Consider the following 20,558-nt stretch of genomic DNA (forward strand, 5'->3'; position numbering starts at 1 on the left):
TGCAAACAAGGATTTGGTGAACGTGGCTGGAAGCTCTGGAAGAACACAGGTATTCTGAAATACTGCATTTGGAAGTCCTTTGCCTCTTCTGGACTCCAAGTCCTTCATAATCAATGTTCAGAAATGCATATTTCTAAACTGGGAGTTATTTACTTCTAAGATTTGCACCTAAACCAGATTATGTTTGGTCCAATAAACTTGTTTTCCTTGACAGACTAGCTCAGATATAGAGACTTCTCACTCTTAGATACCTGAAGTGAGACGACTCTCATGAATTTCCCTAATGCTGTAACTTTTAGGTTTTGAATAGCACAAAGATTTCTTACAGAAATAAAATATGATAGAGTACTTTTGAGGATGGTGCACTGGCAGCTTCTTAGGAAGATTACTGCTCACACCTATCCATTTAAAAGCAGGATGCATTTTTTCACAAATACACAAACAATTTATCTGGGCATTTAGTAATGGCAGAGTTCCCACATATCAATGCAACTTACCTTAACAAAAACAATCTGAAGTTCTTCCATGCATTTGATATGAGACTTCTTCACCACATGAAGTAGGTTGTTCCCTATTTGTTACTAATGTCTGGTAATTACAGTCTTTTGGAAACAATTTTACTATTTCACTGCAGGAATCCAGTTTTCTACTGGAAGTGGTTAAATCTGTAAAACCTACAGTGCGGTAAATCTTAAAAGCAAACTCCCTTGAAAAACCCTCAAACTTTCTGCGTCAAAACCTGTATTCCTGTCTCCTAGGAAAAAAACCAGACCTTATAGGAATAAGAACATTTTAAGTGAAATGGTTCTATGGACACCCACAACAGTCACAGTCAGGAAAATCTTAAGTAAAATAAGCCCTTATAGTTTCATTTATGTCTTTCCACTAATTTTAGTTATGTTTAAAACACTACTGTTTCTGACAAAAAAAGCTAAATTTTCTTTAAAAGAACCTTAAAAGAACAGAAATTAATTAAAATATCTACCTTAAGGGAGTTTACTATACAAAAGGTAAAGGGCCTAATCCACAACAAAAGTACACAGAAAAATTACAACCATTTAACTTGATGTGGGTAAAGACCATTAAAATATACCTGATATGTGCCATGTTCATCAACAGCAATTTAGGATAGCTGGTGCTCCCTCAGTGTTTAAAAATTCTAACTAGAAAATCTCATCTTAAATATTATTTATAAACTTATCTGTAACTTCACATGTAAGTGTCCAACAGTTAGGTTTACTTATCAAAATATAATGTAAATTGGCTAAAGTGTGGTTACAAAAGCTGTGAGAACTGAATTTCTGAATTCATTACTCTTCAAAGGAGTTAACATGAGCGTGGTTTGTAACTGAAATGTCAGATTTCATCTCTATAAAACTACTGAGATGGAGTCAATCAAAAGATGTCATAAGCAGAAAGACCTGTCCAGGCTTCAAAGCAGTTACTGACTTACCTTTACATGAGTTACAAGGATGCTACTCAAAACCTGCAAAAATATGCAAGGCAGGATCTCTGCCCAACATCCAGTTGAGATGTGCTCTTGTATGTGTGGGTAATGTGTGAAATATGAACAGATAAAGGGGGAAAAGAAGAAAATAAAAAGAACAGAGATCTACCTCCCACTACCCGCCCCTGTCCCCCGCCAAAAAACATAAAAGTAAAGGATGGTCCTTAAGTTATTTCATGTAAGGAAGAAAAGCAGCAGGAATATACTTGACAGTTAAAAGCTGTTTGCAGAGGTGTCAAGTATCGTTGGATACCACGTTGAAGATTTCACTCTCGGCACCAGGCACTGAAAATACAAGACCTGACAGACAGGTGCCAAATCTAAATTACAAAAATACAACTGAAATTAGTACAGGCAATTGCTGATTCACAGTGCACACTGCACAACTTTTTGTAAAACTTAACACATATGTATCAATACTTACCTTCTAGATTAGAAACAGACACTGTCTTTATGGGAAAGATTTCAAGCTTAACCATGTAGTTTTCATCCAGAAATCAGCTGGGTAGGTCAACAGGCTCTTAATCATACAACTGTCATATGATACAAATGAAACTCCTAAAAGTGTCTCTTATTTGTGTGTATCTGTGTGTGAATCTTTGAAGGTGGGAAAAGTAGCTTGGTGCCATAATAAGAAAAAAACCCCCGAATCCTAAACTCCCTAGGTCTTGCAGAGCCAAGAATGGATGGGTATTCAAAGAAAATATGATTATTCAGGAATATCCCTAAGCCATACATACATTTGAACAACAGTGCAGGTGAAATGGCAGCAGTCCTTTCAGGCTTTACAGCATTGTAATTATGATCGCTGGCCCAGGACGGCGTGACGGGTTCTGCCACTGGCTCTCGAGCAGGAGCTTGGGTGTTTGCCTCAGTCTTGGCCATGCTCACAACAGTCTTCTTCACATTCACCTCTCTTTTCTCAGGAAACTGTCTCTTTTGGTTTGAAACTGGTTTGATGCCCATCTGGATAATTAAAAGTAGCTTGATTACTAATAATCATCAAGTACATTGCATTTTCCAAACAAGCAGAGAGTTACATGCAGGTACACAGCTTCTTTTATACTAAACTCCTTACTTTTATAGTGCACCATTTGAAATTATTTAATTATTCCAAAACACAGTAATTTGAAGTTTAGTTTAAGACAGAATTAATTTGATTTAAAGTAAAATAAAAAAGACTTAATTATTTAAAATAGTACTTTTTTTTTAAAAGTTATTGCCATCTAGGCAACTCTTGCAAGGAACTCTTCCCCCATCTAAAGGCAATTATTAAGATTTATTTAAAACTACAGGAAAACATTTTATTGTCCTTACCATGAAAAAAGGCAGTAGAATAACAACAACATAAAAATAACAGAAAGCTCCTCTTCAGTGCAGGACTTGGCAGTTTTGAGTCAAAAAGGAGAGTACAGAAATAAAGCACAGTGCTCAAGGGCAACTGCTCTGGATCAGTAACACAAGCTTACCTGCTGCTGAGGTTTTGGTACGCCAGGCTTTTCAGATTTTGGCTTGATCTTCTCTTTAGGTTTTGGTTTTGCATCTTTGCCAGAACTCAAGATCTTCATGGTGGCTGCAGCGTGTTTGAGGATGCAGTCATTGCTGCAGTACACGGAGTCGGGCTGGGCCACGTTGAAACAGCCAGGGCCAATGCACTTGGAAGCACCAGGAGCTTCAATTACCTTCAAATACGGAGAGAAATGGAGTGGGGTCAGACTTCAAAGAGGAAACAGCACAACAGGCACTGTAACATGGAGAAATGCTTACACAGCTCATGTGCAGACTGCAGCTCTGACCTGCACAACTGCCAGCGTGAGAACAACTGCTGTTCATGACACAACACAAACAACCCGTACAAAGGGTAAGAATTTCACTCCTAACACATTTTTTTCAGGATGTGCTGTATTTTCAGGTCTGCTAGCCCTGAGATAAAGGAGGCTGGTTTCCTAAATTTTCAAATCCCATTCATACACAAGTGTTTTTTAATGATCCTCTACATCATGTGAGAAATGTCCTTAATAATGCAAAGCTGGGTTCTCAACAGCAAGGTGTCTAAACCATCCCCATCAGCTGCTGTCCTCAGCCATGCACACATGTCAGAGATGCACTCGATATTCAGGTGCACAGATTATTCCTGCTCTAGAGGTTTTACCTATTTTAATTTTAGAAATCTCCAACTTACATAAAAAAACATTCTTAAACACAACTTTCATATAGCCTCCTACTCCTTACACATTTACAGGTTTGCCTTTGCAACCTGAATTTTCCTCTAATTCAAAATGACTCTCCATTTATCTCCACATGTTACAGATGAAGCACTTCCTCTTCCAATGTTACGATTCAGCAAATAGCACATTCCTTGAAAACAGTGCATTAAGTTTAAGTCTAGAAATACTTGAAAGCTCTTTAGGCTCAACATTATCACCTCTGGGTATTATGCTTTTAGTCTCTTTTCTAAATTACTCCTAAAAATTATACAAGACACTCACAACCACTGTAGTTCTTTCTACACAACCTCTCACCATTTTTAACTACCAATAATGAAGTTATCCAGGAACATTTCCAGTTAAATAAATAGTATTTGCATAGTTCAAATAACTTCTCTGCAGTGACAAGTCAGTACACAGCTTTATCTGCAGCAGCCTGATAAAACCTGGATTTGGGAATTTTCCCATCATGTACACACTTAACTGAGAAGTAAAGAGCACTTGGTGATATTCAGTAGCAGAGCCAACACCAACAGCACTGGACTCTCAAAAACCCTTCTGTGTACAAAGAAGTACAAATGTATCTGGAAATATTTTTGAGAATACTGTTTTCCACACATTTATCTTAAAATAGTTAATATTCACAGAATCAGCTCAAACTGTTCTATCTATACATTAATCTAGCTGTGGTGCCATGAACAGCTCTGAAATGTAAAGGGAATTGTCCAGGACACTGGCACTACTGCAGTACCTTAGGCAGAATAAAGACAACCACTGTAGCATGTGGTTCTTGAAATTCATGTACATTAAGTTGAAGAAGTTTCTGTGCCTTTTCAATTGGGCATGGAACTTTTTATTACAAAACTTAAATTTCAGATTTTTAAATAGTTCAAAATATACATATTTTAGATTTAAAAATGCAGTAAAAAGAAATTTTCTATGTGCTGATAACCTAAAGCATCATCACGACAAAAATCAGAACTTCTAAGACTAACTGGAAGTACAGCTGGAATTAACTCTAATAGAGACTTGTAAATGTTAAATAGAAGTTTTACTACCACTGAAAATGTCCAAAATGTTTGTGATTATTTCAAAGATAGTATAAATCAGCCCAGAATTACAATATTTTTATTAAAATAATAAAATAATACCTCACTGTTTGACTTCCAAAACATTACTTTGAAAGGGCAGAATAGCACAAACTATTTCCTACACCTATATAAAATTTTTAAATCCCTCACTTGAAACTAAGTTTTAATTCCTGTACTGAGAGAACTATGGTTCTGCTAACCAGCACTGTTCAGTGGACTGTTCAGCTTATGTGTAGCTTCAAAATCAAGTCTATAGGCATATAAGTCATTGTCTCCATGTACTCAGTAAAACATGAAAAATAAGAAACAATTAAAATACTTACAGGTTGAAATATCTTTAGTTTTTTCTTTCCACTTGGATTTGCAGCTTTTTCAATCCTACCCTTGATTCCTTGGTCCTCAACTGATTTTTGTTCAATTGTTCCTATGCTTGTGAATTCTGTGCCATCAGCATTTCCTTGCTCCACTTTAGCTTCCTGCTGGTCTAGTTCTGAAACAGGCTCATCCTGTCCCTGGAGAATGGTGCAGTTTGGACAGATATAGTCCTCACCATTCCTCTCCAACAATCGCCCTCGAGCCTCAGAAATACCCACGCAGTCACCATGAAACCATTCCTCACATCTATCACAACAAATCATAAACCTGAAAAAAAAAAAACCCACCAAGGAACAGTAAAACACTGTGAAATGAAAAGACAAGCAACGTTCACTGAATATTTCAAGCAACAAAACTTAAGCACCCCAAAAAAGCACCAGTGCAAGGTTCTGCCTCACCGGTTATTTCTGTGTTTGTTTATGCTCTTTTAAGTACTTGTTATAACCTCCCCACTAAAATTTAACAAACCCAAAAGCTCATTCAGAAAGTAAGCACTAGCATCTTGGCTTCATTTTTCATCACAGAAAAATTCCAAGTCCTTGCACTGTGTCTGCAGCTGAGCCCTTTGCCTACCTGTTGTTATGAGGCTGACGACAAATACAGTACAGGGCATTTGGGTCGTAGATCTCAGACTCGGGTTTGCTTTTGGGCTGTTCTTCGGGTTCCTCATCCGAGGCTCCCTTTGCACCAAGGGCTGGCTTTTCCTCCTTCTGGGCCTCAAGATCTTCTGTGTCCTCCTCAGACACAACTACCTGACTTGCAATCTCAGTGCTGTCTGCAGTCTCAGGCTCCTGTTTGACAGGCAGCTCAGACTCCTCCTGTTTTTCAGGTGTGACATCACCTGTTTTGGCAGGATCTTGTTCCGAATTCCTTTTCCTCAGGTGGTTCTGCACATCCTTCAACACCAGCTGAGGTTTCTGCTCAACACGTTTCTTTCTTAGCCGATTTTGCAGTTCCTTTAGTGTTAACCCATCACTGTCACTATCAGAAGTAGCATCTTCCTCTTCTTCCTCCTCCTCTTCTTCTTCTTCCTCTTCCTCTTTTGTGGGTCTGCTTTTAGGGCTTTTCTGCTCCTTACAGCTCCTGGTGAAAATCCTCCGAGTGACAGGTTTTGTATCTGGAGTGCTTTCAACACTGTCCTCAGAAGCAGTTTCAGCATCCGTGGCTGGCCCAGAGGCTGCTTCACTGGAATCCTCCAGGGTAGTGGGAACACTCCTCCTGCCCCTGCGCCTCACCGTGGTCAGGAACTCTTCCACTCTCTCTGTGCGCTTTGGCTGCCGTCCACTCCTCCTGAGGTTTATGCCTTGCTGCTGCTGAGGTTGCTGCTCACTGGAGTCCACATCAACATCTCCTGCACCCTCTCTCTTGGCAATCGTGGTCCTCCGAAACCCCCAGGTTTTCCTGAACTCTTTACTTGTTGGCTTGACAGACTTTTGTTCCTCCTCATTGCTTTGCTCACCTTTATCATCCAACACTGATGCTAAAAACAAGGGAAGAGTTAATAAAGGGGTGGTGATGATGAATAATGTGCTTTCTCAAAACCTTTCTTCAACATGTTACTTTCTTTGTGACATCCATGGACCTCTACTTCATATGATGAGCCTCAAAACAGATAAAATCTTTTCTTGTGAATGCAATACAACAGCAGTAGCAATTACACACATCACTGATCACTGTGACCACATAGTCCAGCTGTGCTGGTTACAAACTCTTGAGTTATTTAAAATAACTTACACACATGTAACACACATACATGATGGACAAATAAGCACACTTTCAATTGCAAAGGAAGAACTCTTACCAGGAGAACTGTTTTCCATGTTGTCAGTATTAGGTTCAGACTCTAATGGCACTGTGTTTCCAACTTGTTCCATAGTACAAGCAACACTGTCCCCACTCTGAAATGCTGAACAGAAACAAAATGTCCAAAATTCTCATTCGAAAATATTCACAGTCTAAATAGTTATCAAGTATTCTGATCTCAGTATTAATTGTAACAAACACTTGTATTTCAAGCCAAGCCACAAATGTTCCTTCAAAGTGCTAAGTTAAATATGTGGGTTTGGATACTGTATTGACATATATTACAGAGTAATCTCAGGATTTCTGATATTTTCTGGTATTTCTCAAAAAAAAAAAAACCAAACAAAGAACTCCTTCATAGTATGACACTACTCCCTGGAGTTTGTCTGGGGAAAAGCTCTACAGCAGTTCCACTCACTTCTGTGTGGAATGAAATGTAAGAAAGGCTGGTCCTTGACGTGGTTATTTACAAAAATGTTTTCAGCCTATGTGATCTACCAGAATGACCCAAAAAAACCCTGATTCAGCAAAGAACCTCCAACTGTCACAGACTCAGCCACAAAAAAAACCAGAAAATCTGGGCTGACAAGCAGATCTCTGTTTTTGCAAAAGTCTTTCCCACCTTACTAGAAGATTCTGTTATTTGAAAAGGCAGAAGAAAATGACAGAAATAAATGTAGGATCTGTATTTTGATAAATTTGGGAATAACCTGGTTTAAACAAGTACTCAATTTAATACATTTCCAATGAGCTGCATGCCCTGGAACTGCTCCTAAGGGCACAGACACTGCTCTGCAGCCATGCAGTGCCACTGCTCCCCAGGAACTGGAATGTGCAGTACTAACTGTACCTCAAACAGGCTAAATAGAAAATTATTTGGAAACAAAAAAACACCCCAACTCTCCCGAAGGACATTTCTGGATATGTGTATCCCTGGCTGAGGTATTACAAAGGTAAGCCAAAAGGGAACATGAGCGGAATTCCTAAGTAACAGCACTGAAGAATCAGATGTTTTGAACAGCTGTACATAACACAACTTCAAGTTTTCAGAGGCATTCTTCAGCAAGCTTTTCCCATTTTCCAAGGTTTCCTGGGAATAAATGCCTCCTCATTTCATATGCTGCATCACTTCCATTACTGTTCTGTCTTAACACAATCCCTCCTCTGCAAATCCTGTGCTTTCAGTGTTACATTTAACACTGCTGGAACAGAAATGTTAAGGGGCAATGCTATGGAAACATAAAAATCTATGAAGATATGTTGAAAAAATTAACACTTCAGTTGTAACTGTGAATACTATAAATGTCACTGGAAAAGCAGCAGACGTCAGAACATTGATTTAAATAGTAACTGATAACTTTTAATGTTAGAGACAGAATAAAATGTGAAATTTAAGCCTGCAGTCTACAGGTAAAGAGCTCAAACTGTCTCAATCCAAGATGAAATTCTTTTTAAGTTCCCCCATTAAAAAAAAAACAACGATAAATTTTTAACTCCTTTTTTTAACAGCACTAAAATTATATTTCTACCAAAAAGGTCACAACATAATTAAGGGAGTAAGTCAAAACAGTTAACTTGGCTACTCTGGAACATGAAGAAATGTTCAAACCTACCAGCAGAGGTTACCCAAATTCTGAGATCTAAATTTCAGCTAAAATGTAAATAACTAAGAATGCTCTCCAATGTCCTTTGTACCTGACACAGCATCAGAGGCTCGAATTGTTTCTCCTTGAAGAGCTGAGCCAGAGGAGGGCAGCACAGGATCAGAGTCATTCAGCATCCTCCAGCCAGCACATGCTGGATTTCCTGACTCACAAGTGCCACACAATCTCTGAGCTGTCAGCACGTCCAAATGCTATCAATCCTTGTTTTCCTGCTGGCTCCTGGAAAAAAAGAAAGGGACAAAATAAGGCATCGATATATTTATTAACTTATCTTACTGTTTAACTGAATTTGAAATTGGTTTGCTTGTATTACAGTATAAAGCAAACTCCGATATTTTGGCTTGACAGTTTTGCACTTTCCAAAAAACACTGCAACTGGAAAAAGTGTCAAAATTAAGCAATAGCACCTCCCCAGATACCAACAGCCAAGACCTTTGAAAGAAACATGAAAGATGATTTGCACTCTCATTAATTCATTTAGATTCAATAAAGATATCCAGAACAGCAACAAAACTGATGAAGAATTTAGTCCATGGGCAGTATTTAACAGCATTCTGAGAGCGAAATTTACTAAGTGCAGACTGTCAATGAAAATACAGAAATGCTTTTAAACTCCATTAGCATGGCCCAGTTTACAATAGGGCAGATTTACTGATTTATACAAAATTTCAATCCAGGAGACACTGCAGCTTTGAGCATATAAGTTTGATCATCAGTAGGCAATGCCTGCATTAACACAAAGTAACTACCAGACTACAAGAACAGTAGAAAAGAATTTGGGAGGTAAAGAAGGACCAGCTGGACAGGATGAACTGGACTATGACATAAATTAGTGAAGACAAAAGAGCGAAACTTAACACAGACCCTGTGTTTCAGCACCCTGCAATTAAAGACACAGGGGAACTGCCACAGCAGGTGTAGGACATTAGAACAATAATAATTCTCTGAAAGGAATAAAAATTGGTTATTAATACTTCAGGTGAGGAGATATACAAATTTTAACATGGATTAGATAATCCCCCATAGACACACCAATATATAGTCTAAGTTTGATTTTAATTATTTTTTTTATTCTTTTCAAATCTCTGAAGCCCCAACTCCTAAAGCATCTGTGCTCTTCAAAAACCACTTTTTACCCCTTAAGCAATCATCATCTCTACGTGTTCTCCAATGTCACTGTCCTGAAAAATAAGGAATGGGGAGAAGACAAAACTCTCCCCAAATGCAATTTTCATCAGTGGATCACTTTATTTCATGAACTATAAATCAGAAGATCTGCATGACTGTGGCAGGGCAGAATTAGTAAAAACAATACTAATTGTACTAATTGGAGTATAGAGCTAGACTCATATCAGCATTTCTTCTTTCCCCTGTGCCTTTTCTATAGGGGATTACATACATTCTTTGCCTCAACCAACCACTACCACTCCAAGAACAGGAGAAAAAATGAAACAGCAAAAAAGAACAGAACACACTGGTTAGAAAGACCCTGGTGCTGTATCTCATGGCACTGAATACCTGTTCTAATTGGTATTTTCCTCCATTGTCTCAATCAGGGATTACATCTGGGGAATCTGTCACTGAGTTTAAAGTGCCTCCTTCCACAGTGTAGCTCTATAAGAACCTTTCAATCCCTGTTTAGAATCTCCAACTGATCCCACATCACACAATTTTTAAGTGATATGCCTAAAGGGAGGCAGAAGTTAGCTAATCACTTCTTGTTTATCTCTGTATTAAGATATGAAACAAACTAAGGCTCCAGTAGACACAAGAAGTACCTCCTGTTTGGGTATTGAACCTAAAGAAGGAACTGTCTGCAGGGCTGTGTTCACAGTGCTGCACCTGGACATTCAAGCCCCGGTGTGCAACCTGCTCTTCAAATTATGTTTGAGTCACCAAGAATCACCACAACATTCCAAACCCTCTTAGGAGACAAAGCTGGTTGAACACAAAGCACATTTTCCAGGGTTACTCACTGCCCACCCAGTGGCTCAGCAGCTCAGAGCACAGCTCTGATTTAACAGAGAACACTATTAACACCTGTAATACCTGAAAACAAAGATTCTATGCCAGAATCATTCTTTTTGCTCTAGTAGATATTGTCTAATTGCTATTACCTGTATTATCACCATTACCTACAGGAAAAAAAAAATAAATTACAGAACCTTAATTTTAAAATAATTCCAAATTTGAGGAATAAAAATATACATATAAATATACATATAAAATACAGTGCACTTAAAACACTAAAGTTACAAAGCCCATATGTTTGCTATAAAATGCCTGATTGTTTCTTATTATTACTTAGTATCTCCACTTTTTCCTTTCCCATGTTGTTCAAAATATTTTTCATGAAAAACAGAGGAAGTTTCAAACTTACTTTACATGAACCTGCTCTTGCAGAATTCCATCTTAATACAGGCTAAACTTAATTGCATAAAAGAAGCTGAAAATTCAAGTATTATCAAAACACAAAAGGATGAAGCCTTAACTCACAATTCTACTTTGCACTTCTAAGCAAATGTCCTACAAACTGCCTGCAAAAATATTTACAATAACATATGGAACTTTGGAATCTTCAAATACCTCTTTTTCTTCCAGATTCAGTGGAATTTTTTGTTCACTTTGTTCTGTTTGTTCTCAAGTTCAGTGTTCAGCTGCAGCAGAGATACTGACAGAAATGCCAGCCAAAGCAGTGAACCGGCAATCTTGTTTTAAATGAGTTGAACATCCTTGATAACTTTACTTATTTCTCTTAACACAATATATTAATCACATTTCTGAAATTGGCAGCTCCAGCTGAAAACTAAAAATTACTGTATTTCCCCTAGCAGACAATTCCCATCAGCATCATCCCATCTTTCTATCTACATTAGGTAACTGTATCTAATATTCTGCAGAATATTAGAAAGGTTATTTTGTTCCCCAGAAAAAACTGAGGCAAGAATCTCTATAAGTGATGGGATAAAAAGGCAAACTAACATGAACAGAAATATGTTCAAAAGGCCAGATTCCTGCAGGGGTTCACAGCTTCTGTGAGAAGCAGTCTCCTGTGGGAAAATGTCTAACTATAAATTAATTTAAACATACAAATCTGGAGCTGCTTTAGTAGCATGAGCATTCCAGTGAAACAGAACAGTCACTTAAATGGAAGTGGAGGATAAAGCTGATGCACAGTATCTCAAGAAAGAAGGTCCAGTCAAGGAAACATTTAGTTTTTTCCTCTCCCATTAGTTTTCAGGTAAAATGTTTCAATTTTTCCAAAACAAGTTAGGCACTTGATTACATTCCAGACTTACATCCAGAAGCAATGGAAGCCCAGAAGTACTGTACCCTATTAATATCACAGAACTGTCACAAGCTTTTAGTTTCAATTTCATCAACTATTCCCAAGCAGTAACAAACCTGAAAGCAATCACAGGGCTGCCACACTGCAAGAGCAGAAAGCCCAGCACCCATTCAGTAGCCCTGTGGATTCTCCAAATACTGCAAACTCTTGTGGTTTTCAGTAAACAGACTGAAGACATTCCAGAGCAGACTCAGCAGCCAATTGAATCAGAGACTGAAAAGAGAGTCCCAAATTTCAAATCCCCCTCACAACACTCATTAAAATTCTAATCTCCAACACACCTCCACTAACCAAACCAAAAACCCTGCTTGTAATCTTCCTTTTGCATTCAGAAAGTCTTCCACACTGGAAGAACACTTATCTAGTGCCTTCCATTGTGAGCCAGCACTCAGAAATCACAGGTGAGAAAGGAAAGATTATCTCTGCCAGTAACACAGACCTGAGATATTCATGGCAGGATGGGCTGTGAAGACATCTGGATCTGCTGTTGCTGACTTCATTAAGTCCTTCTTAGGGTGCCCAACATAACATCTTTATCTGAGGACACAGCAAACTTTTTCAAGAAAAGCAACATTTGCCCATCTTTTTGTGCTTGTATTTCTAGATAAAGGACGAGTCAATAAATTATGACAAATATTCATTCAGATCGGGATTTCCACTTTTATTTTTTCTCATTTCTCTGAAGAAGAAATAAAAGCTCAATGGGTCCTCTGACTGCATTAAGGTTTTGTCTTTTCTGGAGCAGATTGTCTTTTGGAGTGAAGTCTTCCCAGTTAACTGAAGCAGGGAATTCTTAATGCAGTTAAAACAATCTTGAAAGGAAGCCAAGTAATAAAACCTTTAGCACGAACTAAACCCATCCCAAAAAAGTAACTTCATTTCTTTTATCTGAGGATTTGCATACAAAAAAGTTTGTCAGTATTCAGGACAAATTCTTCAGATTCAGTTTACTGGGGATTTTATTCAGTGTTTGAGAAATATGTATGAAAGACCAGGGATCTTTATTCCCTCACTCTCACATCTAGATAGCAAAATATGCTGCCTATTCTCTGATCTTGTCAGCACTCCTCAACACTCAGCCAAATTGCTGTAATCTGCACCAAAACTGGTACCTCATTAGGGATTACACCACCCCTTGGACAAACACTTTAGTCCAAATGATTAAAACCTGACACCTATTCATTCTCTTATCTGCTACTTGAATTGAGAACTCTACAGAAATGTCTGATTTTGAAAAGATAACACAGATACTCCTCCCTATACAAACAGCCATCGAAGGAAGATTCACTCCTATTTTAAACCTGTGATAGACAACATGTACATCTTTTAGATATTTAAAATCTTCATACTGAAACTCCAGTTATTGTTTTAGATGCATTATGGAAATGCAATGGCCATGCCCCGAGGACAGGATGGAAACCTCAACAACTACAATGGCCAGTATAAGGTCCTGAACATGAGTTAGTGAAGACAGACTCTTTGCACCTGCAAAGAAATTCCAAGTGTGATTTTACACCAGCTAGATTTTCAAAGCAGTTATCACTCAGTAGAGATGAATTTCATGTCCATGTCCTAACACAAATCCAGTCTGTTCCAGTATAGATAGCAGCTTCAGTTAGGATGATTTGTACCTGGTTTTTAGATATACTTTTCTATGGCTTTCTTCAGAATTAGCTAGATATGCAAAGTACTTGGCTGAAACAAAGATATCCCAGTCAGGTTTCTTAAATATCAAAGAAACTGCAGGATGTTACACAAGGACTGAAAACATCCTTTCCAGAACGATTAAACAGTTAATTCAGTCCCAATTTACACTATCTTCTCATTTTATTACCTGTGAAAGAGTTACTGGGCTCTGCCTATGGTAGTCTCCCTTAAGTGTTAAAAATTCCTAATCAGCAAATAGAACCACATGAGGTAAAACAAAATAGTATGAGAATTCATATAAGGATTTAATTTCTGATGCAAATAAATGTTGGCATGGGTTAGTTGATGCACTCCTACTCAGAAGATTGATCCCACTGAAAATTATTCTGCATCCCTTTTTGGCAAAGATGATAGCTGGGAAACCTTTACTTTCTGCTAAGCAGCAGCAAAATTAATCCCTTGCATCAACAATCACTACAAAAGCAGCCCTAGAGATGCCAGTAGGGCATCACCTACTTTGTACAGGAACAAGCAGTTCCAGGGAGACCAGGGACAAAAGTGCAAGTCAGTGACCAAGAACAGCAGGAACAGGTTCGGCTCTGGAGATGTTCCCTCCACTTGCTCTGCCATGAAAGACGCAAGGACAGATACTCCACTGGCACAGAAAGGAACAGAAAATCAGATTGCACTGGACAGCCAGCCTTTCATTTACATGTAAAATGTATCCACTGCTCCCTAATTTAAGTATCTTATGAAGGAAGGGAAACATCTTCCAAACAGTTGAGAAATGGAGCTTGTGACAGAGGCAATGAGAGCTGAAAAATGAGAAGTCACAGCCCTAAACTTGTGTCTGGAGTATGTAAGACAAGAAAATTGTGGTCCTAACTCCTCCACTCCACTCCAAATAAATGACTATATCACTGCTTGACTGCTATAGCCAAGCTGCAGCTAAAGGTCAAAAGTCCAGATATTCCTGGTAAATACAAAAATTTTATACCAGAAGTTTACATTTGAAATACCATATTAAAAATCATATACCAGTATTTCAATGCTTATAAATTAGAACTAAAAGAATAAAACCAAAGAGAAATGACACAAGACCTGTAACACTTACCTCTTAAGGGCTTTGATGGCTATCATAAAACACACTAAATTAACCCCAAGATTACAAACAAAGCCACCACCTCCTCTACCCACAATGCTAACAACTTAAAAGTGGCAGTTCATTTCTTCCTAATCTAGAGTCAATGTATTATTCCCATTATAAAAATTTAACAACCTTTTACATTTGCTAGATATAGATTGAGCAATAACACAGCCATGCTCCTCAGGAACAACCCAGCCTAATTTAAAAAATGTGCTCTTAAACATTGCAGGAAGCAGTAACTATTCTAGGCCAGTAGGAACAGTTCTTTACAGCCAAATTAAGACAAAATATCACCAAGATCTAATTTTAAGGTAGCTTTTAGTATGAGGACAGTACTTCAGTTTCTGATGCACAGAGCACAGCAGGGTATTGATTTGTCAGGGATGGCACCATGGACACCTACAGTCCACTCTCACACACCTTGGTCTACTCAGACCTGCTGCTTCTGTCCTCATCTCCCCATTTCCCATTACAGAGAGGTTCTGCTCCTTGTAAAGCCTCATTTTTCAGTGCTGTGGAGTACCCCAACGAGTTCCTGCCAAATGTAATGGAAAGGAACTGACTGGTTTGGGAGATCAGGCTGACCCAAGATAGAAATCGTTGAACCAGAGGACAAAGAATCTGTACCCTGTGAAGATGGTGGAAAGAAAGGGTGTTTATGGTAGAGGAAGGTAAAGCTCCCAGAAGACACCTGACCACACCAATACAGTGAGATGACCAGAGGGAGTAGGTGAGGAAAAAATTAATCCAGAGGTTTCTACACATCTGTTGAGATCCCCTTCCTCAATCTCCCTGATGTTTTATCAAGAAACCTTCGAAGCCTACTGTAGGACCCTGAGGTGTAATGATGTGGTGCCATGAATTATTCAGTAGCACCCATTGCTACCACCTCTCTGCACCCAGGACACTCAGGACATTTCAGTGTAGCCTTGTGGGTTGCAGACTTTCTGCCTTTTTTGTTTGGTGCTGAAAAATTCTTTCAAATGTTCATGGTATGAACACTCATCCTGCCTTGGTACAGGAGAGCCCATTAAGTGCACATTCACATGACACCACATACCAACACACAGTGCTGACTGACGCCAATCAACTAATGAGATTTAAAATGTAAACAAACCTTAACGACTCTTTTTAAATTTTCAAAGATGCAGAAACAAGTTTTCCATCTCCTTCTAGATTTTTCCATCATTAAAAACAGGACTTAATACATTGACAAATTTCACAAGATCAATACTTTTCAAATGTAGAAAATAGTGAAGAGTTTAAATTTAACTAGAGTAAACCAACTTAACAGCTTACTTTTTAAAATAAAATGGATTAATTACAAGAATAAATAGCTTCCCTTAACAACAAGATACACTCACTTGATCTCTGTATTTGCAATAATAAAGACATTAACCTTTCCAAATTAAAATGTCTTTAGTCACACCTTATAAACCCTCTGCTGTGTCTGCAACTAAAACACCATTGGGCTTTCCATGGTTCCTGTCAGGCTGCTCACTTACCTTACATAAGCCTCACAGGATGGAAACCTGTGCTCACACAGGACAGCAGCCCTGCAGGGCTTGCAGGTGGGACCTCCTGGAAGTGAGGAATTTAATGTGTGTGCACAGCAGCAGAATTATCAGATTAGCAGCACTCACAGACTGGGCCCAGCAGCAGTTAGACAGCAAAGACAACAAGCCACTCCACAGTACAACAGAACTGCACCAAGCAGAAACACAGAGCAGCTCCCCAGTTTATGCAAAGCAAAACACACACACACACAGAAGTTTATTTTCATTTCTTTCAGGTTGAAACCCTCTTACTTCAGATTGCAGCACACAGGACCCGAGCAGTCAAGGGAAGAAGGGATGGACTGCTGGATAGGTCATGCACAGAATGAGAACAGCACCAGGCATTGCAGGCATTTTATTCTGGGCAAGTAGCAAAAAGAGCTTCTTTGAGCCAGATTAAAGTTCTCACAGTTAAATTAAGCTAAACAGCAAATTCTCACAGACATACTCAAGGCACTTTAACAGCAGGCCCATCAGATATCTGGCAAACTCAAAGATTTAATTTAGTAATAGATCCTATCTGTACTACAGATGTTGCCTGTCACAATTGCGAAAGTCAGGAAGGTTAAGGGCTACAGCCCCTAATCAACAGAGATATGCTGGCACAAATGCCTCATATTGGTGTAATTAGATCTGTAAAAGTGTACTTTTACCTGTCTGTGCTGTTTGCAGGGTGGGGCAGGTGAGCACCACCCTGTGCAGTGGGCTCTCAGTGCAGCTGAACACATAACCTCAGCACTATCACAGGCCATTCCAACCAGGGAAGAGGTTCATCTCAGGGGGAAAAAAAGACTTTGAAAGTTCAATTCAATTCCTTGGAAGAAGTTGTTACATTGGTAAAGATATTCTAAGGTACGTGGTAGGCAGGAGAGGCTTTGCCAGCACAGCTCTGTGTCAGCAACTGGGGACAGAACTGTGACGATACCACTGACAAACTTAGGTACCCCTTAACACAGGGCATGTACACTGTGCACATCTTCCAAGCTGTAAACCTGTAACTGTGTTTGGGAAACAAATTCCATACTGACTGTAGTGCTTTCTGCACTTATGAAAACATTACTTTTAAGAGGGAAGAAAACTATTACATACGTGTCATTTTTATTTTCTAGTCACAGCTCCGTGGGTAGCCTAGGCAGATACTAACTTAGTAAAAAGACTGACATTTGGCATTTCATTACTCCTACAAAACCTTCTAAAGCCTTTACTCACATTCCTCTGAGTAAAATATTCCCATACTTGGCCTAACAATGAAAATTTAGCCCCCAAAAACCTGACGTTTTAGGTCAGATTTACTTCTGCTTTCAGGGTCTGAACAGCATGAGCAAAAATCAGGCAACAAACAGATTTTGCCCATTAAGGAAAGCTGTGAGCAGGATCAAAGCAGTGTAGAGAGCTCTGCTGTTTTTTCCCCCTCCTCTTTTCTACAGATTAAGAAACAAACACAATTTTAGATGGTCAAATGCTTAGATTAAAAGCCCAAGCACCATCATCTCTTTACAAGAAACCTTCTAAAGGCTCCAGCAAAAGCCAATTTTACAAGTCATGGTTGAAAGTTAGTCAACAGAAGTATCAATTACAAACACTGCCGGGGTATCAGTCAATACATGGGACCTTCAGCATTCCCTTTCCATCCATCATCCTAAATGAAAATATTTTGCAAATACATACTCTTTATTTGCCTAATGTTTAATTTCTGCTACTGAAATTGATGTCTTTAGCAACTACCCAGGAGACATTGCTTTAGGAAGGCAATTAACACCCTCTGGCATTCCTTTACCTGGACACCAGGGAAATTAGCTCTTTATCAGGGCCTTTAAAAATGTTCAGCTGTAAATTGAACAGCTAAATCAGAGAATCTTGAAGTTTAAGATTCTGAACCTACCAGTACAGATGTTGAAAAAACAAAAATCACGTGGTCATATTATATTTTTCCTTATTTTACTTGTAAAAAGTGAGCTGAAATATAACCCCTGAAACTATCATTTTTATTCTTTCATCAAAATGGCTTCATTAAATGAAGTAAACAGAAAAGAACTTCTTCCAAATTTGGTGAAACACAGTAATTACAGCAGTAATTACTGATTATGTTATTAAGGATGCAGTAAACACAGTTGAGTTTCCAGTTTTGATTCGCATTTACTGGGAGAACATGCATAAAGCTTATTTAATATGTGTGTTTGAGCTGCCTAACTGGAAATTTAAGATTTTTAACCTTAAAGTCTATCAGTGCTCTCAAGACCATCATCAATAACACCTGTCAAATATCTGCTTTATTTCAGAAGCTGCCTTAGATAAAAACTTCCCAGCAGTGAATCCTCCAAGCATTAACTGAGAGCTGAGAAGTCAGGCCTGACTGCACACACAAAGAGAAACCAGCTCTTGCATAAACTGGGGAAAATCCTTGTATGAAAATCCTCTCTTTAGATCTCCTACCACTGCCCTACTTGTGGCACAAGAGACATAAGGCAAAAAGTGCACTAGAGAACAAAACTGATGCAGACACCAGTTCTGTCAACTAAAGCCATCTAATGGCACTCTCATCCAGCCCAGGCCCTGCTCCCACTTCTATCAGTTACGTTTTATAACTCTCAGCACAACCCCTTTAATCCTTCCTCTTCCCACTAATACCTCCAGCTTAAAGTTTCAGGCTGTACAGAATTAAAATCCCACAGTCATTAAGTTACATCTATAAGGAGAATTACTATCTTAAACTGAAAAACAAATAATGTGATCAACTGCCATAAAATCTTCAAGTAGCGAAGCTCAATTAAGCAGAACAAACACTGGCTTTTGGGAGTCTACTAGACATTGAAAAAATATTTATTCAATTTTATCTAGTAACCTAGATTAGATTCTATTTGTATTGCTTTGGGGGGTTTCAGGGTTTTGGTGTTATTTGCTTTTTTTAATTCAAAATACATCTTTTAATTATATGTAAACACCCTCTGAAGCACTGCGTGAATAGACATTAGTTTATGTTATTATTGTATATTTCAACAGTTTTAAAAACTGCAGGTATTTCTATACCGTATGTATATTTGCAACACAGCAAACCCTTCATTTGCATACCAACAGAAAAACACAAAAACTTTGTAAAAAAAATATTTAAATGCTGGTCTTGAAAGCACCAATTATTTGATTTTCTAATCACTGGCATCAAGCAGTCTCAATGGAGGCTGAAGGCCAACTTGAGCCTTTAGTCTTTCACCCCAGTGCATTAAAACACCCTTATGTGTGACATGTTTCTGGAACTGTCAAGGGAAAAAAATTTAAAGTCTAACTGAAGAGCTATTTTGAGCTTACTTCTATATTTATTTCTATAGAAAGTTCTAAATGTCAAGGAACGATAACAAGCAGCTGGCACACATAAAAGTGGAGCACAACCCAGAATATCTACTACAATTAACACAGTATATGGTACACTTGGACAGCAACTACACATCATTTTTCATTGAGCAGCAATCAAATTGCTTAAATAGCTGGCAAATTTTGTTTGTAGAAGCAGCTCCAAGACTGTTAAAGCTAAAATAATTCAAATTACCCCTTAAAAGAAAACTGACGAAAATAAACAAAAAAGAGAACAGTGCAAAAAGTTATCATAATATGAGGCAAAATATAGTTTAATACCACCTGCCAAAGAATTTAGTTAAACACGACTGTGATTACCAAGTATTCAAAAGAGCACTTTCTGAAAAAAAATCTGAACTCTATTATTCAGGGAAAAACCAACCAAACAAAAAACGCAGGGAACTCAGGAATGCCATATACATTTTTCTGAGTTAAGTAAAAGGAATCAGCAGTTTTTTTCTCCCAGAAGTTCCTGAAAGAAAAACCCACGAACGCCCATGCAAGAAAAAGAGCATGTTACACTGTTTCAAATTACTTGAGTAAAAACTGCAGGGCGAGCAGAATACACATGCATTTTATAACACATTGTGAGATTGTAACATTCTTTCTAAGTTAAAAAGGACAAGCTAAGACAGTAATATTTTTATAACCACAACTAAAACACACGCTGTTACTTGGAGGTATAAACTATTTAACTTTATGAAATAAAATTTGGTCGCCACCAAATAATGGTTTTCACAAGCCAAACAAACAGCTCCAAATTATCACCACCTCCAAGAGACAGTATTTAAGTACATTAATGGCAAGAATAGGGAATTAGCAAGAAATTTATTAAATATTTAAAATCGGCCAATAATTCCTACT

At 38.2% G+C, this 20,558-nt stretch overlaps 1 protein-coding gene across 3 annotated transcripts in view; it reads right to left on the bottom strand.

Annotated features, from left to right (window-relative positions):
- The window catches only part of DIDO1 (death inducer-obliterator 1), a 53,724-nt gene that overhangs the window by 27,120 nt on the left and 6,046 nt on the right, over window positions 1-20,558 (bottom strand). For all 3 annotated transcript variants that reach the window (XM_086852773.1, XM_086852774.1, XM_086852775.1), the window contains 6 exons: window positions 8,679-8,866; window positions 6,982-7,086; window positions 5,754-6,660; window positions 5,129-5,447; window positions 2,977-3,189; window positions 2,248-2,473 (listed from right to left, as the gene is read on the bottom strand). In XM_086852773.1, the coding sequence (XP_086708899.1) occupies window positions 2,248-2,473; window positions 2,977-3,189; window positions 5,129-5,447; window positions 5,754-6,660; window positions 6,982-7,086; window positions 8,679-8,763 (1,855 nt within the window). In that variant the 5' untranslated portion in view covers window positions 8,764-8,866. The remainder of the gene's footprint in view (window positions 1-2,247; window positions 2,474-2,976; window positions 3,190-5,128; window positions 5,448-5,753; window positions 6,661-6,981; window positions 7,087-8,678; window positions 8,867-20,558) is intronic.

Source organism: Cyanistes caeruleus, chromosome 16, assembly GCF_971803275.1.
Source record: "Cyanistes caeruleus chromosome 16, bCyaCae1.hap1.1, whole genome shotgun sequence".
In the NCBI taxonomy this organism is placed as follows: Eukaryota; Metazoa; Chordata; class Aves; order Passeriformes; family Paridae; genus Cyanistes; species Cyanistes caeruleus.